At 40.9% G+C, this 25709-nt stretch overlaps 2 protein-coding genes across 10 annotated transcripts in view; one reads left to right on the top strand and one right to left on the bottom strand.

The window, feature by feature from the left end:
• The window catches only part of DLGAP2 (DLG associated protein 2), a 468772-nt gene extending 447381 nt beyond the window's left edge, over positions 1–21391 (bottom strand). For 3 of the 5 annotated variants that reach the window (XM_065056017.1, XM_065056019.1, XM_065056022.1), the window contains exon 1: positions 21197–21391. In XM_065056017.1, coding sequence (XP_064912089.1) covers positions 21197–21214 — 18 coding nt within the window. In that variant the 5' untranslated portion in view covers positions 21215–21391. The remainder of the gene's footprint in view (positions 1–21196) is intronic. The other 2 variants (XM_065056018.1, XM_065056033.1) reach the window with 1 other exon arrangement.
• A 160-nt stretch (positions 21392–21551) lies between these two features.
• Positions 21552–25709, top strand: part of ERICH1 (glutamate rich 1) — an 88934-nt gene continuing 84776 nt past the window's right edge. For 4 of the 5 annotated variants that reach the window (XR_010471149.1, XR_010471147.1, XR_010471148.1 and 1 more), the window contains exon 1: positions 21552–21678. Coding sequence is in view for 1 of the 5 variants with exons in the window: in XM_065056016.1 (XP_064912088.1) it covers positions 21657–21678 (22 nt within the window). In the remaining 4 variants the exon portion in view is untranslated. The remainder of the gene's footprint in view (positions 21679–25709) is intronic. The other variant, XR_010471150.1, reaches the window with a different exon arrangement.

Below are 25709 nucleotides of genomic sequence, written 5' to 3'. Positions count from 1 at the left end.
CTTAGAATATTTATTCCTTAGGAAAAACACCACATGGATCACTTAATCGTCGCTTGCTAATGGATATCCAGCAATGCTCCACTTGTGCCTCCATAGCAAACATAGAGCTTAAATATTCACCCACTATTATGTGAATTAGCAACATCCTGTTTCTTCTTCATATTTAAATCATGTAGTATTTGAATACATAATGGAATTTCAAAAATTGTCCTACCAAATTGTGTGATCAACATGTGAATAACATTATCCCCCAAAAAATCTGTAAGAAATTCAGTATTGAATGATTACTTTCAGTAACAGTGATGCAGGTCCTATACATACAGATTTACTAAAATCTTAGATACTTTCTTGGTGCTTTAAGTTGCTTCACAATTTGGGGGGGTAGGTGTATTTTTGTTTATTTATTTGTTTGTTTGGAAGTGGGGGATTTTTGCTGTATTGCTGGTTATTGAGACATCCTCTACCAGTAAAAGCTGGCAGAAAACTACCATCGCTCATAGGATCTCAAGAGATCTGCTTTCTTCCAACATGAAGCAATCTCCAATTGTTTTGAAAGTTGTCAAAATCCACTAAAATAATTATTGGATTAATTTGTGATGTACAATGTCAATATCCAGCAATTGCTGTACAAGAAACATTCGATTATGGAGATACAAAAAATATACCAGAAATCCTACTCACTTATTTTAAAAGACTAATTATTTTCCCAGTAGGAAAATCAGGCATGTCTGTGAAAGAAACAGGGCAGAGGAAACTATAGATAATTAAGATGAGAATGAGAGCTCGGGTCGGGCAATGTGTGCAGTTCCAGTGTGGATGATCTGTGCTTGCTCTGAAATTCTCAGTGCAGCAAACTACTGTCTAGAACATTATTTTCTTCCTAGACAAGCATAACTTCGAGTTTAAGAGATCCAGAAACAGTTTTTTACACATATCTGCCAACAGATATGCTAGGTATAAAGCCCTTCTTCTACTCAGGTGAGATCTAGGAATTAATACAGTTGCTTAAACACTGCTATCCAGTGCTGCTTGAGATACTTTTGGAGAAAAACCTAACTTTTTTCCCTGTGGATGTCAAGTTTAGGTGTCTTAGCAGTAAGGAAGGTGCAAGGCGGATGATCCACTCCTTTGTCTCTTGAGTATGCATGTTTTACTACATCAAATAATGAGTTGAATCAATCAATTGACCAGTAAAACATAAACAGCATACTTGCACCCTCTTACATATCAACAAGTAAATTTACAGACATCAAGTTTGATGCATATCTTATCGGTTGTCCATATATGATGTCCAGTGCCATTCCAAGACACTTGGGTACCAGCACTACACAGTGCCAGGTAAGATGCAGAACCTATAGAACACCACACCTTCCTTAAGTGCCAGATGGAGATAAGCATGGTTACACAAGGGCATCTAGTATTGCATTAGATGTGGGGGGAACCTGGACAAAGTTCCAAGAGATCGCGTTAAGGAGAATGTAGAAGTCCTAGGAATTAAGAAATCCTAGAAATTTTCCTCAGTCCTCCACTGTGAAACCTTGTTGATTGCCTTGCTTGCTGCTGCAGATGACCCACACAGACATAATGGATATTAGCCTTGTGTTTGTGTAAAATGATTAAACAATTATTTGGTATTTTTAATTAAATGAAAATTCTGACATGACAAACTGTGGTAAATCCTTAGAACAGACTTATCCTGAGACACTTCTACATCTGGTGTGCTAACTGTGGCTCAGTAAAGTTAAATGTATATTTTTCAAGACAAAATCATAGCAGTTTTGCCCACAGAACAGGTAGGATGAGATTCAGCTCTCCTACATCTGAACTAGTCATCCCCATGCGTCCTTTGCAGTCAGTCTGATCTATTCAAACACCTACTTTACAATGAGATTAATTGCACTTTACACTGATTAGACCTCCACTGGCTGTAAAAAAAGGCAAGGGCAACAAGTTCAGACAGAGCCATCTGCACTGTATGAATTCCACACATTGTGACAAATGCAAATCAGATGTGTGCACTGAGCCCCTATTTACATCATTTTGGCTGCAAAAGCACCCTTGCACTTGCCGTTTCAGATACCAAGACACTCCCAGCCAGCATGCCCTCCCAGCTCCCCAAGGAATATGGAAGAAGCCCTACTATCCAGCTAAGACAGAAGTTAACAGTGTGAATGATTTTCCCAAGGTCTCAGGATGAGTTTATAGTTTCATTTTCATTCAGTACTCATTCTCACAGACATAAGCATAAGCTAACAATACACACTTCACTCTGCTGTGATGATAATTAATATTTGCAAAACACATTGAAATCTTTTGATGATATATAATTGTTAAGTACTGTTATTGCAGTTATTATATAGTTTGAATTCGGTCCTGACTTCTGTTCGTGCTGCCTAGCTGTACTCTGATGGGACAGTTGCCATAATTTTCAGATTCCCATTCTTCAAGCATTTGAACTTAATAAAATTGAAGTGACAATTGAGTAGCAGAAGGTCAACAAAGAACTCAATAAAGAGCTTGTAGACATGGCTTGCCAACTGTGGTCCTAGGTACTTGGATGCTGGTTCACTAAATTTGTGATGTTGGTTCAAAGATCTAACCAGGCACAGAAGATGTACAAACCTGGGTATTTGGATTTCAAGTGAAAATCTTTAATAAGATTTATAGGTCAAACAGCAGAAAGGGTTAGTTTATTGGAACAGAACTCTTCAGTTGATGGACTAGTAGTTTCTCGTACACACAACAATGAAGTCTTGAGTTACCACAGGCAAATAGCCAAACAAGAAAATTAAGTTAAATTAATATTCAAGTACTCAGTGATGCAGAATTCAGCTCATAAGCCTACAATGCCCAAATTAAGGTGTCTACAGTTACCACAGTGCCTACACCTCTAGTATAGTCAATGGGGCCTATGGTTGCACCTTGAGGGCTCAGTTCAGTTGCTCACATACTAGTGCCTGGTGTCACTACGGGTGCTCTCAGATACCATGCCTAACCTCCAACAGCCATTTCTAAAGAACATACACCCGCTGCACATCCTACAACATATTTTCTAGCCCATGCGGATGTCTCAGATAACCTAAAGCATCTGAAATACCATAAAATGCTGGAGTTTACTGCATACATATTTTGCGCAGCTGATCAGCTGAATTTCTCTGCTGCCTTCGCTGTACTGACCAGATCTCCATGCACTATAGTGGGAACTTAGGCATGCAGAGATTGAATCAGCACACAAATATAGGTGTCTAATGACTTCTGAGGCTGCCTGTTTACTCAAGAGCTCTGCTGAGGCTGGGAGACATTACACAGGAGTCAAGAAGGACTGGAGCCCTCTAGCCTAGTAGCTGAGAGCCATGTGGAATAACTTAGGGCTTCTGAAGAGGCACTAGATGTCTAAGCTGATGCAGCTGAATCCCCTCATATATAGGCAGGTAACTACATTCAGGTATCTTAACCCTGAACTGAGTATAATCTTTAGATTCTGACATAAATGCTACCCCAAGAATTTGAAGTTAGATTGTAGAGCTGATTAGAGCAATAGCTTATAAAGAATGTAATATTTAAAAGTAACCATTTGTGTTCACAGAGAAGTGAAAAGGAGTCTGATGGAAGCAAAGACAGTGGTGCACACAACAGTGACATTTAATAGCTTAGCAGAAAACACTAACATGCCTTGCACACAAACTTTATACAAAAGTGCAGTGAAACATTTTTAACCTAATAATTTACTGCCTGAATGGTGACAATGCATACAGGCTACAGTTGTTCAGAAGAAAAAGCTTTATGGTCATCTTCCCTACAGAGTGCTATTTATCTATGCTTAAATCTATTTTATAGATATCTACTATGTCTAGGTATTGTTAATCTACAAACAACTTATCTTCTTTTATGAATAAAAAATATAGATGTTTGACATGTCTCTACAGTATTAGAATACAACTGATAATGATGGTGTTGAAGAGGACTGGAGGGAAAATAGTCATATCTATATTACACAGTTATCTTATTTTTCCTCTCTGCCTGGCAGAACTAGGCTAAACTAAATATTCAATAATCAAAAGCGACCGAATACACTTTAGAAGTCAGTTGGACACAAAAAATGTAACCTCCCCATGCAGCTTAAACACAAAGCATACAGACTCTCTAGAGAAACAAAAACACTGAATTTCTAATAATGAAAATGTTTAGTGACCTGCTGTAAAGGCTTTGGAATAAAGAACTGCAAAAATTTCTTTGATTTCATGCTTACAGGACAACAGAGAAGGCTCTGTATGTACGCATGAACATGTTCTTATTGAGGATGCTGAACTCAGTAGGACTTGGATGACTTACAGAACTTTCATATGAAGCACTGCTTTGAGCTTTTTTAGGTATTACAAGCATCCAAATATAGATTGTTTTGCATATTTTTTTACATTTACATATAAAAAAAACGTATTACTCTGAATCACTCCAAGCATTCCCAGTTGAAACCTTCTAACATTGACTCAGTTTGAGAGAAACTTTGTATTGCTTCTAAAATTAGTTGTGTGTGCACCTTGGTAAAACAGACCTTCACACGCTTTTAAATCCCAACAATAAGGGCTTCATTTAATTAAAATAATTTTTTAAAAACTTTAAATTTGTCAGATATATCTGCTACTGACAGATAATGGGTATGTGTATAATGATGTGCTTAATATATACTGACAATTTATCCCTTTTGCGTTAGCAGGGTTATGGAAGTATAAGTTTTGACTAAACATGCAGTTTCAATGGCCATTTTCTCTTTAACATTCTAATGGTCAGTAGCAGATTCAATTCATAAAAATGCCAAAATAAATTCAGCTGGAATTAAAATATGTGTCCTGGTCTTGTTAAAAACAAGACCAGTTCTCTTTTACTGAATTTTCCTTTCAGCTAAGTTCTTCTGAGTAACTGCACTTTTCTGAATTTGGCTGCATGTTTTTTCAGACACTGTTTGTTCTGGAGCTGATAACGTTAGCAATGGTATGCAGAAGAGACCCAGGTTTAGACTTATTGCTACGGTGCCAAGGGTGCTGATAAATTTTGCACGTCCCATAAGTGAGAGGTGTGTATTTGCAAGGAGGGGCGAACAGAACAGGTGACTAAAACTGACCGAGTATTCCATCCCATCCACATCATACACCCTATAAAAGACGGAGATCACGAGGGTCTTGCTCTCTTCGCCCATGGCTGGCATCTGAAAAGGACCCTGCCTGTCATCCCTGCAAATTCTAGGCCTGTTTCCAGACCCTGCACCCCTGAATCCAGTTCTGGTTTGCTGTGGAATCCAGCCCAGGACTTCTGGGTGCCCTCCCTCCACAGCCATGGCTGCGCTACCCCGGGAAATTCAAGATTGGTTTTGTATATTTCATATTATTTTCTCTATTTATTAGTAGCATTAGTAAAGCATTTTTACCTTTTTCCAACTTGCAAGTCTCTCACTTTTCCTCCTAATCCCTTTCCTTAGTGGGGAGGGCTGGGGCTTAACAGAGAGCATCTGCCACGGTTTATTTTCACCCTGCAGTAAACGGTGACAATTTGCAAGAATTGTTCTTATTACAATAAGAACATTCTTTTTACAAAAGAATGAGATTCTTCTCTTTTTATTTGTTTCTTATTCTAAATCTGGGATAGATTAAAGACAGCACAGTACGCTGTTGCCACTTCTGAAACAAACAGCAGATCAGCCAAGTAAATGCAGGATGTTTATGTTCCAAGAGCATCATGGATGGAGCTGGCGTTTCCAGATCACTATAGGGGTTTCTACTTTTTGGCACTTTAAAACCTGCACTACAACTACCTTGAAATGAAAAATTCTTCTGTTAAAAGGACCAACTTAGAGATCAAAGATCCTCAGTTCAAATATAGCTGGTGAGGGAACACGAATGTTTCTTTTGTGACTGCTAAACTTCCCTTGTTGATACTTGAAGCATGAAGCAAAGGCAATATCAGGTATTCCAAATAGACACTTTTGCTTCTGCCTTATATTCCTCAATTCTTAACCAATTCCTTTTGGTTTTTTTTAATGCCAAAATATTTTATGCCTCTGATATTTTTATGTACTTAACTACAGGGAGCAATTAGAATACTGGCACTTCCTGGCTGCTAACATTTAAAGCTTCTATCACAAGAGAAAAGGAACATGTCATGTATTCACAAGGAACAGAATCATTACCAACAACTGCTATTATTGGCATGTTCCGAATTAGCTCCAAACCAGCCTTTTTCTATGCCTTAACCTCCTGTTGCTCAGCAAGGAATAAAATCACTAAGCATCTCAGGAGATCAGGCAAGAACATATTTACTGGTTAAAAAAGAAAAAAAAGGCATGAATCCCAACCCGCTCCTGTGTGGAGCTACTCTAAATCAGGCTTTTTCTTCTATGAAAAATGGTGTGGACTCAAAGTCCACAGCATTAACTCGAAGTTAATGCAACATTATGACACAATTTTCAACTTCCTGCAGAATTCAATATGTGAGAACAGTGGGCTCAAATGCATTCTTACATGAAAGAAACACGCATTATTTTTGATGTCTTTATGCATAAATGCTGATTTTAAAGGCATCTCAAGCAACAGTGAGAAGCTACAACTAAAAAATTTATTAAGACCTATTTAACTGTATGGCCAAAATTCTCCTAGAATGTATTAAATGAGATCACCTGTAAATTCCCTGATGGAATTCACCATACCAATATATACATCCTTTATAATAGAAATCTGCCTCTGAGCCTTGGTGTTGAGATAGGTGTGACACAGCTAACCTGCTTTAGGGAGAGGTAGCATCATCCCTTAGTGATGGCCATTTCACCCCATTCACCACACAGGGAAACAAGAAGTACGAGTAACTACCAGTTTCTGCCCAGATGGAGGCAACTGTTAATACAACACACACATTTAATCCGAGGAATCTCATGTCCAGCGACAAAAGACCTAAAGAAAGAAGTGGGTCCACAAGTCCACTTTATCACAGTTTTCTTTAAAATCAGGATCATAAAAGCATGTAAAATACATCAAATACTGTGAGAAATAACAGATGTAAGTTACGAAAAAGAACTAACATATTTCATCAAGATTCACAGAATTTGCTAGGCAACAATTCCTAGTACCATACATATGGGACCAGTATTATTCACAGATGTAAGCAGCATTCTTATTTATTTCAGAAAACATTCAGAACTGTAAATGAAAGAACCAATGTAATCAGAATTATAATGGCAAGGCAAGGAGATAGCAAAGAGAGAGTATTAGGGTAAAAAAACCTAGCAAGGGATAGCTGTGTTAATTTTTACAAAGAACCTAAAAATGCCTCTCTGTTGGGAAAATCCAGTCCACTCTGAGACCTTTGAGAGCAAGGGCAGAGGAAAGGTGATCTCTGTCAGCTGAGGCAGGAGAATCACTTCACACACCCCAGCACCTGTGGAGCTCAGCTGTGCAGTACCAGTATGGAACAGTTCGTATTATAATACTGCAGGTGAGAGAGGCACAAATCCAGGTTTTACCAGCTCCTGAATTCATGGTGGGCTACACACACCAAGCTTGAGAAGATTTCCTGGCACGCTTGAGGAAATCAGGGAGAAAAAGGTCCAGACTTTGAGGAACAGGGACCCCAGAATAGAAAAGGAAGCCTGGAATAAAGGAGGAGATACCTTTGAAGGACGTCAGAATGAAGTTTCATTGGTTTTAGTAAGCTGTCTGCTTTACAGAAAGGTCATATTAAGTAGCTGATAAAGGTTGTCATACCAGTCCTGACACATACAATAAATATTGAGGGTCACTGGATTTTTTTATTCTCACTTAAACCTTATATTTAATACTGCCTATTGATTTCATTTAGACCAAAAATAATTTCATCTTCTGAAGCAGTATTTAAAATAGATCACACGTTGTCAGCTCTTTCAAAGGAAATTTCTAAAAATGGTGGAAAAGCACACACAGCCCTATTCAGGATAAACACTACATTTGTCCCCATTTTTGGTCCTTACTGGAGCTCACCAGAGTGAAGTGCTCACCACAGTCCTTCCAAGCATTGCTACCTGAAGAGAGGTCAGTGTCCATGCGGTGGGGCAAGTTTTAGGGTGTATATTTGTGGTTTGGTATCAAAACGCAATCTGCTACTTGGAGTTAGTATGGCCCGAAGACATTGTCTTGGACGGAGAAGACAGAGAACTTCAGGTGCCACTCTCAGGCTCTCTGATGCCAGCAGAGGAATGGCCCCAAATGCTCCAATAATTCTCATCATGATGGTGACTGGGGCAGATTGCAGCATGTTCAGAGAGATGCACAACTCAGTGACACCACAGAAAAATGGACTCTCCCACTTGCAGATAATTTTGTGTCAGCCACAAGCCCCAAAGGTGGTATATCCACCAATGGTGCAGAGGCAGAACAAGGGCTGCTGTGGCACCCCTGTGATGAAGTCTTGGTCTTGGGCACCTGACGTACCTTCAGTGGTCATCGAGGGAAGGGCAGGCTATGAAACAAAAGGGACTGCAAAGTTTGGGGAGAACAACTTGGTGATGCTCTCTCTTCAGGCACCAGCAAACTGATACCCCAGCACAGGGTTTTGGGGCATTTGGCTACTTTTGTGATAGGAGAAAGGAAAGGAAAGGAAAGGAAAGGAAAGGAAAGGAAAGGAAAGGAAAGGAAAGGAAAGGAAAGGAAAGGAAAGGAAAGGAAAGGAAAGGAAAGGAAAGGAAAGGAAAGGAAAGGAAAGGAAAGGAAAGGAAAGGAAAGGAAAGGAAAGGAAAGGAAAGGAAAGGAAAGGAAAAGAAAAGAAAAGAAAAGAAAAGAAAAGAAAAGAAAAGAAAAGAAAAGAAAAGAAAAGAAAAGAAAAGAAAAGAAAAGAAAAGAAAAGAAAAGAAAAGAAAAGAAAAGAAAAGAAAAGAAAAGAAAAGAAAAGAAAAGAAAAGAAAAGAAAAGAAAAGAAAAGAAAAGAAAAGAAAAGAAAAGAAAAGAAAAAAGAAAATGCTGTTCCCTAGTTTTCCATTACAAGAAAAATAAGAACACAGATTATTTGATGATATATGACATAGTGGAGCCAAAAATACAGCTTCTCTTGTAGGCAGTCTTAGCTCTTCATGATCTTCATGACTTGAAAACACCCATACTTGCTCTGTCCAAATTAGGTGATTATTTTTTTAAGCACATTTTTCTCAAAGAGTTAATATATTCAAATTACTCCTGGGTAAGACTCCAATGAAAAGAACAGAAGTCTGATAGAGCCCAAATATGATGCTAAAACCAAAAGCCTTGCACATGGCGAGGTGTGTGCTCAAGGATGCCTTTGCCAGCCAGCACCTAAAAAACTACGTCTGAGTTCAGTGGCAAAACCTTCCTTGTTCACCTATAACTCAAACAGCTGAATTTGAACATTTAAAATATTTGAGATGGCTGGATTGCACCAGAAAGTAGGCTAATTTGTGAAAACTAAATACAAATAAGATGAAGTCTGGGCAATTGACAGCTCAAATTTGCACACAGGCAGCACAATGTTCTCCAAGCATATCTGGAGAGCACTTTTATGTGTGCTCATTTATTATATCAAATAACAAATTGAATGCATTTAAATCTCTAGGATCCGTTTGTTCTATATTTGTTTTCACTGTGAAGTTGCTTCCATGAAAGTCAATGCTTACAGTTAGGTAGAGCCTGTTAAACAGCTCCTCTCGGTGTGATGGAAATACACACTTAGGGCAGGATTTGGGTGCTTGCAAATGGGTGCTGGTGTTATTTGGGAAACCTCAAGATACTTGAAGTTGGCAGATACATATCAAGTCGGTACGTATGGCACATGGGTTACATGGGACCCTTCTGGAGCAATGGCCGAAGGGCAGACTACTCTAGGTGACTACCTAGAGTCCCTAACGTGGCCCTGAGCTCTTCAGCAGTAGCAGGAGAAGGCCATTGTGGGCAGCTGGAGCTCCCTGGGGGCTTCTGGGTGCCCCTGACCTGGACTCCAGACAGCCTTTGTTGTACCAGCCAGGTCTGCGTGGGCATCTTGGAGATGCTGAGGCACCTCAAGTGCAAGCCAGTGTTATCAGTCTCCTCCTGTCAAACTGAGGGTGCTGCTTTCTCCTTCGCTCCCTGACTCACTCAAACAATACAAAATCAAGCAGAGGTAAAGCGAACAGGCTGCCGGTGGGCAAGAGAAAGCCAGCAATTGTCACAGGGGCCAAACCACAAATGGAAACAGAGATTTCAGTCAGTCCCTTTCATTGCATCAAGAAACTAAGTGAAGGCCTAGTTTCAGGCACAAACACACCTGGAGGGTATTTTTAAGTGAATTCACAAATATATCACTTCAGCACCAGCTGAAGTTTCCAGGTACTCCGCTGTGGAAAAAAGATTACAAAAATGCTACTATTATACCAAGGAAATTCAGAAAGATGTTGTTTCCTGGTGACAACAAGCAACATTCCAGGCAATCCTTTTTGGCGATTTCTGAATAAAAATTTTAAGTCATGGGCGAGGAAGAAATCTATACATAGCCACAAAAATGATATTATCTCATATTTCAGTTTCTGCAGGAATCAGTTCTATTCTGTTTTACTCTTTCAGTTCATGAGTTCCACATATACTTAGGAACAATTAACTGCCTCCATATGGAAAAAAGTGAAATTATTACTAGTTTCATCTTTATAATTACTACATTAATATTAATTTACTATTGCTTGGTATTGTTAATTCTATATTATCTTCTAACTTTCTGTTTTATTTTGGTTTATTTTATTATACTTTAGTCACTGCTTTTATATCTTTTTTTCCTGTGGGAATATTTAAATTATTCTTAAAATTTCTGTGAAATCTAAAGCTACTAAAGTTGTTGAAAAATTACTGTTAGGTCTGCAATCTTAGCTCTTTCACCACTCTCCATTGTGGAAGGTATATAAATGCTTAGGGAAAATCACAATTTTTTTCTTATTTATACAGTCGATTTTTCTAATAGGTTTACTGTATATAGGTTGGCACCGATTGATGTTAAAACATGAAAAATCAATCAATTAAGAATACCACAAACGTCTCTAGATCAACCCACACAGTGTTAGAAGCTATAGCAGTAGTACTGGATAGTAAAGTAAATTTTCATAGATACGGTTATAACGTGAATGCATCAACAAGTTTTTACTGAGTAATATTTCAGTGTATCCATCATTTTTTCATAACCAGGACATCTTGCATGCACGTATACTGCTGTTTATTTTGGCAGTTCTTGCAAATCTTTCAGATGAGATTTCACCAGTGGTGGTAATTACAAGAGCTGGACATATTTACGAAGGGAGGACAAGACTGGAGAAGACATTTTTATGTTTCGCTCTGAAAAAAATAGAAGACTAATGATCACACTGATGTCTTTCAGAAGAGAGTTCACACGGGAACAGCCTGGTTGCCAAGAATACTTTGTTCCTTGTGCTCCAAAATCAGAAACACAGGAAAAATTTGTTCCATTGGTCAAGAGGAGTGCAGCTTACACTGCAAATCATGATAATAAAGGGTAAGATATTTTTTCAGGGTAGCTTGGACCAGCCTCATAAAAGATGTTGAAAAAGGCAAATTTTATTCATCATTATGTGGAATTGTGCAACTGAAATTAAGAGTCGTATAATATTTTCTCACAGTAAATGACATCCTGTTTGGTTTGTGGGATTTTTAGGGTTTTTTTTGTGCATGTGGGGTTTTTTTGGTTTGTTTTTTTTTTTTTTTTTGACAAGTTACCCGATTTTACGGGTAATCTGGTTTCCAAGCAAAGAACACTACAAATGCAGCCTGGCAGCTACCTCACATCAGCTGAACCTCATCAATACAATTTTACATATCAAGATGCATTATAAGATGCTGATGACTGTTACTGTAGTCAGTACCTTGTACACATGAAAATACTCAAGTCTGTCGATTTTTCATGATGTAGTTTGTGAAACATGTATGGCATCTCAGAAAACAGATGTTATTGCAGCTTGTTGCTGGCCCTTAGATGCAACTAGAACAAACCAACCAAAATAGTCATCCCCTGTACTGCCCTATCAGGATCTCTTCCCTGTTATATCCAGACACTTTCATTTATATACTTGATCATTTGTCTCCTTTTCTTCTGGTGCCAAGTAGTATCATGATGCCCCCCTAAACCCCTCCATAATATGTTCCTTTTTTCCAATGTTAACCTGGGCTTGCTCTTGCGTCTGCTCACCCTTTGGCTGACACATTGCAGTGTTAAGTGCAGGGAAACACAAATGTTAACACGACAAGCTGTGCTTCCAGAACTGATCTTTCAAACAGTGAAGCAAAATGCTGTCTTTCATTTCAGCACTGTAATCAATCAGAATGTAAAGCTTCACACATCCTCCTGGTTCCCAAGCATCACATTATTTGGTTAACCTTCACTGTCCATGGACGTGCTGCATAGTAGATGGACATTTATCAGAATATTTTACATGAAATTCCATCCAATCAGGAAACATAGCACATTTTTTTTGAAATAACGGAGTGTAATTTAAATAAATGAATAAACACACAGAAAATATTCTATTAAAGGAAGTTTAGAAAAGGCACTTGTTATCTTTCAAAAAAAGAATCAAAGGAAAAATAAAATGCATTACATTACTTGGGTATGTTACTTAATGGAAGGCTACCTACAAGCAGATGCCAGGAAAGCTCCAGAAAGAGATTGCAATCTGAATGTTATATAGGGGAAACTTTTCCATTTTATTGATCGAAGCAGCACCAGCCTGGCATACACTGAAGTTCTCAGCTTTGTGTTTTGCTCTTTCTGCACCATTTTTAGGACAGCAATTGATTACAATCTTGGAAAGTAAAAAGAAACAGAAAATCATGAGGAACTGATCAAAGACCTGACACTGATTAGCAAAGAAAGTGTGTTTTGTAATTTATCCACAACAAGGAGTATTCGAGAGTGACTTCCCACCCTGCTCTAATAAGCACAGTATATGGTAACAATATTAATGTATCAGATTAGACATCTAGTAGGGAATGTACAAAGCACTGTGAAATGAAAATGTGATTTTAAAATACATTAATTAAGAAGAATGAAATAGACGTCAAAAAGAAAACTCAAAACCAAACAATATAAAAGAACTAACTGCACTTGAAATGACCTCACAAATGAACAGACATTAGTGTAGAAGATCTTTTATTGGTGGATGCAAGAATATTTCCACTGATATATGTAACCTTTAACACTTGATTTTAGCTGCAGAGAAACATTTTTAGGAAGGAAAAAGATCAGAACTTTGGGACGCATCCAAAATCAATGTATCACTTCTTAATTTGAAAAGAAATATTTCAGACCTTCCAGCTATTGAATTTAACTATTTAGATCTATTATAATGCTTTGGTCATCTATTTCATTATTTTCAAAGTGCACTGTATGTGCCCTTGAATTCATAAATTAATGTATAACTTTCTAAATCTAATTGCAGCTGAAATCTTGAAGTGTAGAAAGTTCAAGTTTTCCTGAGAAAGGTCAGTGCGAAATAAGAATGTATCACTTTGCAAAAGGAGGAATGAGGCAGAAAAATAATGTTGAGACAAGCTTTCTTTTTTGAAGTGTCATATATGCTAAGATTTTGGAATAGCAAATTCTAAATTACCATTTAAGAAAACTGTTATCAAATTACTTACCATTCATACATATTGTCATAAAATTACAGGATATCACAACTAATTGCACCCCTCTTCAACTTCATCAAAATAATTTCTTTTGAAACACCTTACTTACACTCACCTCTTCCATAATGAATAAAAGCTGACATGCATGGTGATGGGAGATGCTACAGAATGCAATGCATTTCAGGACTGGCAGCAGAAGTAATAATCCATTTTCAGATGTACTGCTGCCTTTTATGCATATAATGCTATAAACTGGAGATACCTGGAACAGAATCACTCTGATCTACAACTCATAGCATATTGCAATTTAAATAAACTGTGTGCTGTGAAGGAGCCATGCCTAGTCTGTGTGTAACATTTTGATTTCTCAGCCTACTAAAACTTAAGGGGAAAAAAGCAGCAGTCCTGTTTATCCATTTGAATTCCAGAATGGAAAACAGTAAATTTAAATTTCTGTTAAGCTACTAAAAAAACACCACTTACATTAGTTACTTTAAAATGAATCTCTTAAATATCAGAATTATTCTCTTAAATCAAATAATTTATCTAGCTCTGAAAACTAATTCTGGACGTTTGCAGTAAGAATACGAACTATAGTAGCTATTCCTAAATGACGCTATTTTTAAACAGATCTTTAAATGAGTGAGATCAAAATCTCAGACTGAAATAAAAATCAAATTACAGTGTATACAACCTTTAACAGGAAAGCTTAACAATCACACTTTTTAAATGTCTTACCTTTAAGCAAAACATTATGGCAAAGATAACTCCAAAATAGCCAAAAAACAGGCCAGATGCTGGATAACAAAGCCACAAGTCACCATCAAAGAAAAGATCAGTTTCAAGACCTGAGGCCAGAAAGGGCTGGAAACATCAGAGGGGCTTGAGTTCTTCTTCAGAGGGAAGGTGAAGCTTGTGTCACTCTTTCCAACGGGAGCCCAAAGTCTACCCAGCTAGAGGATATTAATACTTCTTACTCATATGGAACATCTTCTTGCTATGTGATGTCTTCATGCCCCAATTAAAAAAAAAAAAAAAAGCATTAAGTCTATGTACTATTTCTTCTACATAGTGTTATCACAAGGAAGCCTGGTTAAGGGTATGATAGAGAATTCAGGCAGATACATCATCCTTTCAAGAAAGTTGACTGTGCTTTTTCATTTCCTTCCCTAGCATAAAAAAAAACAAAAAAGCCCAGATTCTTCCTGTAGCTTCAACTACACAGAATTTAAAAGGCTGTAAGATCAAGGGAAGTAAATCAAAGGAAGAAAAGCAAGGTTTGTCCTCCTTTCTGCTCATCAGGGAAGATAATTGTTATCAATCTCTAAAACTAAAAAATGTATTTGTTCATTTAAGTGAAATCTGCTGTTGCGCAGAGGATAAAGGTGGCCTTGTACTGATGCTCTTTGGAAAGAATTTCACTCTGCATGAATGAAGCAAAAGTGTCGTCTTTTATCTTACTTGGACTCTGTTTAGACAAATTTGACAGAGTAAGTGTGTTTATGCTCTGTAGCTTTATAACTCAATGACTTATTAAGTCATAAATCAATAAGAATGTGAAAGTGGAAGATCCTTTGAGTTTTTTTCCTTCCCCTCCTATTTTTAGATTATAAGAAATAAAAGGAGCAGTAACTACTTAAGATTCTCTCTTTACTGTCTGCCATTCAGGGGAAAAAAAAAAGAGGGGCAAAAATAACCTCCCACTTGTGGCAACTGAAGTGATTTGTTCTGTGATATTTTTATGGGCTACTTGTGAAACTAGAAGGCAGGAGTGAAAGCTGAGAAGATCTTTCTACTCCTCACTGCCAGTGAAACACACAAGAATGTAACCACATACTTTTGTACCCCCGCAGCTGCACCAGCTCTAAAACTGCCAATGTAAGAGTGAAATGGTTTGGACAAAGTTTCCTTGAAGGCTAAGTTGATTACCTGCATTATTAATAATACTGTATATCATTTCTAGGAAAAGTCAACAGCCTATCCAGTTGCGAAACTAGAATTGCTGGAGACTTTGACATTTTATGATATGTAATTTGTGTAACATTATTAAGGCATTTAAAAGTTTTACAATGCAAGTCGTACTGTCAAGAAGTAAAGAATCACAGGAAATGAATTCAATTGACCTCCAATGCACAAAAATCAATGTCAAGTAGGAAACCAACATATTAAAAACCCCTGGCATGTTAAGGGCAATTAGATTCCAGACAAGCTTAAACAATTAATTTGCATTCTCTCTCAATAATCTTAGGGATCATTGAAATACAGTATCACCTAGATTAAAGAAGAAGGGAAATAAGGATGTGATACAAAATAAAAATATGCCAAATTGTTACTCTCAGTACTGACCTGCTGCCTTTCCAGGGCAATGCTGGAGAGTTGATCCCGCTGAGTGGCAACAGTCCAGAGGCTGAACACTGCTTGAGCAGCCTCTCAGCTTCCAAGATGAAACAGGTAACAGAAACACTTTAAATGACCTCTACACAAGAGACTGGTTCCAATTTCTCCCTAAATTTGTGTTTCTTAGCTTGACACTTTCCTAACTTTTCAACTTCAAGACTTAACCTTCACATTTGCTAGAATAAACTTTGGCTCGCAACAACTTTTTGTTTTCAAACTGGGCTCAGATCAATCTGACAACCCTAAGATGCTCTTTTTTCCTTTGGCACAACAAATTTACCTTTAAAATAGAGTGTTTAAGATGAAAGATACAAAATTGAGAGTGGTAGAAGGATTTCTGGGTGAAGAAGGAGTAGCTATGAAGGACCCAGGATGGGGTAGACAGAAAGCTCTGGTATATATTTCACTTTTTGTTATTTGTGCATATGCATAGTCTGAATCTCTAAATTTTTGCCTTGTTGGATTGATGTATATATTTGGCCATGTTTTTGACTTGTTTCATTACAGTAAATTTATCTGCTTTACCTACACATGGCATTGGCAGCATCTACTGAAGACAACAGACACTGAGTCCCCTTGTGACATAAAAGCCTTCACTTATGCTACCCCTCACGCATCTCTGCTAACTACAGGTGTATACTACATTTATTACCAAAAGTGGAAAGTCTTTTTAGATCGTAAGAATATATGGTTATACAAGTAAAAAAAAAAAAAAACAAACAACCAAACAAACAACAAAAAAAATCAACAACAACAACAACAACAACAAAATAAAAAACCTAATGCCATACTGGAAGCTATTTGTTGTTCATTTTCAAAACTGGCAAGGATGTAGAAATAAGAAAAATGTGGAATGAAAATGCATGGTAGAAAAATAAATTTTATGCACAAAAGTAGTATTTAAGAAAGCACAGTGAGAAACAGATAAAAGCAAAGTAAGATCAAATATATATGCATGTGTAGAAACAGTGATTGAGAAATGTAACTGCAGTGATTTCCATCATCTTATCACAACTGAGTATGTACTAAATGAATAAACTGCTACTTGACATTTCCTAAATAAACATCATGGGAAGAGTACTTTTTTAACTTTAATGAATCATTTTGGCCCCTACAAGAGAAAGTAGCTGTGATGAACTATAAACTGTTTTGGGAAATATAATTCTATAATGGAGATATATACAGACTGAAATATGAGAAGTTGTGGTCTCCTACAAGTCTGCTTTGAAAGAGATTCTGATTCATCCATGCCCACTTCTACTTATATTTGATCATAGCTGTTGACATACTGTATGTGCCATGCGGAGATATTTCTCTACTAGAGGTAAGAGAGCCATATGGTTTGTGGATGACTATGAATTTTCGCAAGGCAAACTGAACCACATATATTTTTTTCTGTAGTTATTCAAACAAAACTACCCATTTAGCAAACAATATTTTCGATTCAGGTGGGATATTTTGGCCCATATAATACATTTCTAGAGAACTGAAAGTCTCTCTTAAATACAGGCATAACTGTTAAGCTAATACTAACTTGCTGCATTAGTGGTCCTCTTGTTCACCATGCATGGTTAGATAAATTCACTGTAGTAATGAACTGAAGCAGCAAATAAGACTTGTCTTGTTCATGGAGTAGAACTGAAGCAGCTGTTTTTTGTTTGACTGATGCAGTTTGAAAGGGCCCCCTGATGGTATACCTTAGAAAAAATAAGGGTTTATTTCAATGCTCTTTTTATTACCAAAACTACTCATAGGATTATCATAGCTATACAAAGAAATTGCTTTGGCTAGGTGTAATTGCAAATAGGAAAAAAAGTTCCTGCCAGAGCCATGTGTAAAATAACATTTCACAGAATCACAGAATGGTTGGCGTTGAAAGGGACCTCTGGAGATCACCTAGTCCACCCCCCATACCAAAGCAGGTTCACCTACAGCAGGTTGCACAGGAATGCATCCAGGTGGGTTCTGAATATCTCCAGAGAAGCAGATATTTAACCACCTTTATTAAGGCACACAAAACCTATCCCAGTAATTACTCCAATGTCCATAATTTAGCCAAAAAAAGCTCTCAATCAAGATGAAATTTAGTCATCCAGTCTATGTCTATGAATATTTCCTATTAGAACATTCACTGTCAGAAAAAATGTTGTAATTTTGAAGTGGTAACTTGACCAGGACGGGTGATGTCCAGGGAAGCCTGCTGAAGGTACGCTCTTGTACTTGGTGTCCAGACACAGTGGAAACCAAATATCCAAGGTTTCCTCAGGCTTAGGTATGAATGCCCTATTCAGGGACACATTTCTCCTATCACCTCTGCCTATTAATATTAAAGTAACTTGCTTCATACATTTGAATTTATTAGAACATAATTTTTAGCCAGCCATAATGAACCTTGACATTTTGTCTTGATTTGGTAACTTTCAACAGCTTGGCACAGCCAACAATATCACCATTAATACTGGTGGGACTTTGCCCTGCACAAATGTGAAATCCTGATCCCACTAAGTCATTGGAGATATTAACACCAAATCTGTGAATACTGGATTTGACTGTGCAGTTTTACACATTATACAGACAAAACACATAAACACATTCTCCCCAACACCTCTGTCAAAAGTAGTCCGTGTTTGCTGGTTGTTAAAGGCTTGCTTAAAGCATTTATGACTTCACTCTAAGTGTAACTTCAACTTGTAGCAGAAATTTGAAGTCATTTCAGAGGGACTAGAGATTCTAAAAAGTTAACAAAGAGGTATGCCCTATACTATTCTACTGCAAACAAGATACATGTGCAACTAAATGCAAATAGCACCTTATAGTACTAAAATGAAAAGCTAAAAATAATATAAAATAGAATCAACAAATTCATTTGACAGTCCTAGCTTTTACTTCACGTGTAACAGAACAACGGCATAATAAATGCATGCTTTATCTTAGGAATATTATGTCACATCACACAGGGTCTCACTACAGCACTCAGAATTAAATCTCCAATTCATAACATTGTAATTCATAAAATTATTAAACATCATCTGAGTCCATTTTAACCGCATACTAGACCTCTTGAAAAGCATGAAAAAATCATGGGGGGAACAATCTTTCAAATATAAATGATAAAATCTGGTTAGCACTGTAAAAATAGCTACATGCAGTAAAATTAAAACTTGCTATTTTGAAAGAAAGTGCTTTGTGCAAACCATTTGGAAATTACTTGAAAGCATAATTGCTATATTGCTGAAAGTACAGAAATATAAAACTTATACTGTTCTTATTTTACCTGTTTTCCAGATAAAACACAAAGAAATGAAACCAATCACAGATGTGAAAGCCTGGTACCTCAATTACATCTGCATTACAAAATAGTATTATCCCCTGCCCTAGACCAGAGCTGCTTTTTAAAACAAGTCCAGTACAACTAACAGGCTCCCATGACACACCCCAAGCTGCAGTACAACAGATTCAGCTACTAAGATGCAACACCAGGTTTCTCAGTCCTCTGCCCTCGGCCATATTCAGGTGACCCTTCCTCCTAGCAGGATACCCCCTTGCAGCCAATCTAGTACCTAAATGACTAGAGATATTCAGTATTTCAGAATTTGCCAGTGCTCCGTTTGCAATGCTACTCTGAAGCACACACAGATCTATACAAAACACTCCAACACTAAGGAGGGCACTTGAGTTTCGCAGCCTTGTTCTCGGGCTCACACCACCTAGAGTGATTGGAGCACTTGATGTCGTTCTAAGTGCTTCAGTTTGGAAGAGATTCAAATATCACCCGCTCCCAAGACACATTAAGCCGGTGTAAGCCTGTGCCGTAACGAAACACAATCGGAAACAAACAAAAGGTTTGTCGCCGAAGATTAGAAACCCTTGGAAGTTTCAGAGAAGTTGAGGTCGAAGGACTTGGATGTGCATTTATCGCTAAACGCCGCACGTCACCGGCATCGCTGTTAAAACTGGGGCACGGGCAGTCTAAGAATTAGGTTACGAAGGCGACAGAAAGCGAAGCCGTAGGTGAAAGCCCCTTCGGCATTTTCCGCCGGCTGGAAGGCTCCCCTCGCTCCCCTCCCTCGGACCCATCCGCACCGGCCCCACCGCATCGCCCCGCGCCGGGCTGGAAGGGGCTGCCCGCCTCCCACCCGCCCCGAGGTGGCGGCCGCCGAGCGGTCTGGAGGCTCCGCTCCGGGGGGCGAGACGGACCGGAGCGCCCTGCGTTTTTAATATGATGTTGCTTAATTATTTGATTTCTCCAGCAGACGATGTTTCAAAGGACCGCGGAGGCATTCGGCCAAGCCGGCCGCAAACACCGCCCTCCCAGCGGGGAAAGCTGTCCCTGATCGCCCCGGCGACCGGGGGCAGCGCGGCAGATGCGTCCAGCCCCCGGCGCCCGCCTCCGCGCTTCGGATGCGCGCCCGCGGACTTTTCCAACCGCGCCGAGCCCTGCGCGCCCGCGGCGGAGCAAAGGCGCGGAGCCGGCGCGGGTAACGCGCGGGACGCACCCGCCGCCCGCCCGTCCTCGGGTGCCGGGCTGAGGTCACGCCGCCGCTCGGGGCCGGGCCGCCCCTCCGCGGGCTGTGAGAGGCCGGGGGAGCAGCGCGGCCCTTCCGACGTACCCGCAACCGCCGCGGCACGGCGACCGGGAAGGAGAAGGGGAAAGCGGTGTAGATGGCAGCGCGGCTCCGGCCCCGGCTCCCCCGACCCGTCCTCGCGGGGCAGCCCCGAGAATCACGCGCTCCCAAAATTTAAATCGCCGCCGGTACTGCGGCTCCGTGAGCAGCATCGCCCGCCCCGCCGCTTTCTCCGGCCAAACCGGCCGCACAGAGGGTCCCTCCGCCGTCCCCCTCCTCCCCGCCTCCTCTCCCGCTCACTGCGGCCGGTGCCAGCCCGCAGCCGCCCCGCACCGGTACAGGGCACGCTGCCACGCAACCGTCCTGCCCGGGCTGTGCCGGAGCGAGACCCACGCCACGGCGAGACCAGCGCGGCGCCGGGACGCGCCGCTGATGGGGTAGGACGCCACAACCGACGGCGCGGCTGGCGCGCCCTCGCCCCGCTGCCCGGGAACGCGTCCCCGACGGCGCCGGTCCCCGCACGCAGCGGCACCGGCACCCCCATTCCCTCCGCTGCCTGAGCGGGGGCATCCCGCCCCGACGGCGGCCCCCTCCCTGCCTCCCTACCTTTTTCAGCGCTGACATTCTAGTGCATTATTAACGCGGCGGGCGCGGGCTGCGCGCGGGGCTGCCGGGTCAGGCGGAGGAGACGCGCGGCCGGGAGCGGGAGGCGCGGCGAGCGCCCAGCATCCCCCCGGCGCCGCTCCCCCCGCCGGGGCGCCGCCGCCGCCCGCTCCCCGCGCGCCGCCCGCCGCGCGCCGCCCCCCCTGCCCGCGCGCACCCCCGCCTTCGCTCCCGCGCGCGCGGCGGCGCCTGCCGGCTCTGCGCAGCCGCGCGCCCCCTGCCGGCGCCCGCGAGCACAGCGCCGCACACGGCGGGCGGACGGGGCGGGGCCGCGCGGGCACGCCCCTGCCAGCCTCTCCACCAATCGTGCGCGCCCGTTTCTGTGACGGACAGGCGCGGCGGCGAGCAGGAAGAAGGGTGAGCGCGGGGTCGGTTGGGCTCCTCGGAGGGCGCCGCCGGGGCCATGGCCCTGAGCTGGAGGGAAGGTAAGGCCGGGCCGGGTAAGGGGCACGGAGCGGGGGTGTTACTGCTGCCGTGCCTGCTCCTTGGGGCCGGGGACAGAGGCAGCCGGGGTGAGCGGCCCCAGGCGCGGCCGCCCTCAGCTGAGGCGCGTTTCCAGTGGGCGCACCGTGCTGCCCACGGTCGCGCCGCGGGATCCGCGTGTCCCGCTCCTCGGCGACCTCTCGCGCGGGTGAGGGCGGCGGTTCGCCGGGAGCGGGCGAGGAACGGAGCCCCGGAGAGAGAGGCGACCCGTGCCCGGGTGCATCCCCGGCCGGGGCGCAGGGCTCGGGCTGAGCTCGCAGCTCCGGGCCGGTTCCCTCTGGCGCCGAGACGCCGGGCAGAGCTCCTGGTCTTGTTCCTGCCTGCGGGCTGCGAGGGGCGATAAATAAAATTATTTAATCGCGAACTATTCTAAGATGAACGCCTTTTATTTTTCCTCAGTGTGTATATGCATGTTTACTCGTTAGTGACCACATAGCGTGGCTTATTTAAGGCATGTTAGCACAATTCTAAAATAACCATGGTACTGTGCTTGCATAGCAAAAAGAAAAAAAAGCCTTCCTGTGTCCAAGCGTAGCTTCAGTGTGGTTTGCCTTTATGCTTTATAAAGAATGGCCTTGTGCGGGAAGAATGCAATATTAAAAATACAGATGTTCTTGAAATGATATCTTGTTCTTAAGGGGGGTTGAGTGTTGCTGAATGCTTGCCTGCTGTAGTGACTTTGTGTCTGGCTCTTCAGTTTTCAAGCAGTTTCAACAGGCTGAAACTTTTATTTTTCCTGGAAGGATAACAATGTGAGAGTGAGACTGAACAGCAAGGGGTAGTGTATAAGCTGGCTGACTGCAGTTAGTGATAGTTTTGAAGGAAGTATAAAAACAAAGTAGGATTTTCTGTGGTTTAGATGCAGCTTCATTATGAGAAATGGACAAGGCTGATGAAATAACTGGTTTTGCTTCTAGTGCGACTTCCTTTGAGGAAAGGCAGATAATTACATATTGGTGTCTTCTGGGAGAAAGTTAGAGTTGGGAAGAGTGAGTTCATGCACTCATAAATAAACATGTGATGGTAGAGCTGCAAGGGGGGAAACAAATTTCAGAGCACTCAAATTGTTTAAAACCAAAGGTCAGATAAAGAAACACTTGTTTCTGTAGGGTGGAAGAGAAAGCTGAAATTATTGTGCTGAGTGATGGTCTTTACTGTGTGAAGTTAGAAATCATTTAAGTTGTCTTCAGCCACACTAAGGAATGCTGACTTAAGATTGGGAGGAAAATACAGTGAGGAATAAAAGAATGATGGGATGCCATGTGGTCACCCGGGATGAAATAACAAAATTGCAAGAGTTTATAACCTTGTCTCATTGGTCTCTTCAGTCAATATATGGACATTTAAAAATATTTTTAAACATTTTAAAATATATGGGTACGTTTTTAAAAGACAGGTGTCTCAGACAAGAGCTGAAAAACTTTTACATGTGTCTCTTTAGGGTTGATTTTACTCCTTCACATGGGAATAGGTTGAAGATGTTGAAGATAAACTTTTGTCTGCATTACATGTGAACACTTAGGCTTTTTATTTTATATTGAACTGAGCCATAATACAGAATAAATGGGACGGTCAACAGCTTGTAGGTTATGGGTCTGATTGTCAATGAAGAGAATCTAAATTGCCAAAACACAGTAAGACAGCACTGCAGGTAAGTAAAACACACTTCATTTTGCCAGGAAAGGATTGGGCAGGTGTAACTGAGAAAGCACAAAGGTTTTGAGTTTTGTGGGGCTTTTTGTTTTTCAGTTGCTCACGTACCAATGATTCGTAGCAAGGTAGAAGCAATTGTCATATGTATTACTGCCAGGGTGATTATCCTCTCTGGGACATCTGGATTCATAATTCATAGTTGTTAAGCGTCATCAATTTTGTCTTTAAAACTGTAGTAGTAATTCTTGAAAGTTATTGCAGCCCCAAGGTAATGTTATTGTAAAGGGTTATAGAGTGGCATGCCAGCTGCCAAAGGGTAGAGTTAAGATATTGGTATAGGTATAGTGTAAGTTACTGACCTTAACTGCTGATAAAAAGTGATATGGAAGTTACTATGACATACAAAGAATGATCCAGTGGTGCTATTTGAGCGATTAAACTGAAAATCAAATGCAGCCAATTGATAGTCATCAACACTAACAAAAGGTTTTAAACAGTGAGAATATTTAATCGAGCAGTGCTACTTTGCTCTCTTTGCAATGAGTCAGATGACTTGGGCTTGCAGCAGGAAGCTCATACTTAATAGGGCTTGAAATGAGATTGCAGTTCCTTAGCTTTAGGGGTTTGTTGGTTTGGTTTTTGTTGCTGTGTATTTTTTTTAAATGGCCATATCAGATATTAAACAACTTAGTTCTTGCAGAGAAAAACACACTTAAAAAAAAGTTTCTAATTTTTTAAGAAAAACCTTGCTTCTTACAGATCCTGGTTGTTTGGTTGAGTTTTTTTTTAACTCAGCATAATTTCTGGAAAATATTTTAGGGCTTTTTCTCGGTGGGGGGGGGGGGGGGGGGGTGGGTAAAGAACCCATTTTTTTAAGGTGGATATATTTTCTTTCATCAGTGTATGTTTATCAGTAAGGAAAACAGTAATTAGAAATTGAGTTTGGTGCCTGATATTGGTTTCTTTTGCTGTGGGAGAGGTTTCTTGCTCCCCCTACCCTCCCCAAGCAATTAACAATGCATGTTGCTTTCAGTGACCAAAGATTTATTACAGCTCATCAAGATCTAAATTTTACTTGGATTGTAGTTGAACAAATCAAGAATATCTGTTTTTTTGTTACTAAACGTAGAAGTTGTCCTAGAGCAACTGGTATTGAAGAAGAGGCAAAAATGACCCATCTAATGGCTTTGTATTTAGAAAGTCTGAGGGGAACTCACACTCACACACTGCACAATATGCACAGCCTGTCATAATGTGGTCTTCGGCGTTCTGTATTTTCTGTGGATGGTTGGTTTTTGTGTGTGTGGTTTTGTTTGGTTGGTTTGGGGTTTTTTTCCAGGATAGGGGCTGGTTTGGGGTTGGTTTCTTTTTAGAAATTATACATTGGAGTAATTCTTATCTACTTGGCAGTGAGATAGGATGAACCACAAGTGATAAGACTGTTTAAACATACTAGGATATTTTTAGGAATGGGTGTATGTACTTGTGTTATTTAGTAAAAGACGTAAGTGGGGGAGGAGGTGATGTGCGTGTGCCGTTTTAGTGTGTTGGTTTGGGGTTATTTTATCTTTTTGAACAGTGTGTGATGCCTTTCACTCAAAACTGGTTTTGAGCTTGTTATCAGTAGATTTCTGGAATCTGTGGGCTATCTCAGAGCAATTCTTGAAAAGTTAAGGTTGTGTTGTGGTTTAACTCCAGCCAGCAGCAAAACACCATGTAGCCGCTCGCTCTTTTCCCCCAGTGGGATGAGGGAGGGAATCAGAAGAGTAAAAGAGAGAAAACTCATAGGTTGAGATAAAGACAGTTTAATAGATAAAGCAAAAGCCCCGCACACAAGCAAAGGGAAACAAGGAATTCATTCACTGCTTCCCATCAGCAGGCAGGTGTTCAGCCATCCCCAGAACAGCCAGGCTCCATAATGTGTAACAGTGACTTAAGATGAACGCCATAACTCTGAATGTCACCCCCGCTTCCTGCTTCTTCCTGCTACTTTATATGCTAAGCATGATGTCATGTGGTCTGGAATATCCCTTTGGTCAGCTGGGGTCAGCTGTCCCAGCTGTGTCCCCTCACAACTCCTTGCCCACCCCCAGCCTACTCACGGGTGGGGTGATGTGGGAAGCAGAAAAGGCCTTGGCTCTGTGCAAGCCCTGCTCAGCACTAACTAAAACATCCCTGTATTATCCACACTGTTTTCAGCACAAATCCAAACCATAGCACCATACCAGCTACTATGAAGAAAATTAACTCCATCCCAGCCAAAACCAGCATAGACTGTTGTTTCCAGTAGGCAGTATCTGGTTTCTTATGTTTTCAGTTT

This window comes from Columba livia, chromosome 3, assembly GCF_036013475.1.
Source record: "Columba livia isolate bColLiv1 breed racing homer chromosome 3, bColLiv1.pat.W.v2, whole genome shotgun sequence".
NCBI lineage: Eukaryota > Metazoa > Chordata > Aves > Columbiformes > Columbidae > Columba > Columba livia.
Note: the sequence above shows the minus strand (reverse complement) of the source record. Positions and strands in the feature narration are given on the sequence as shown.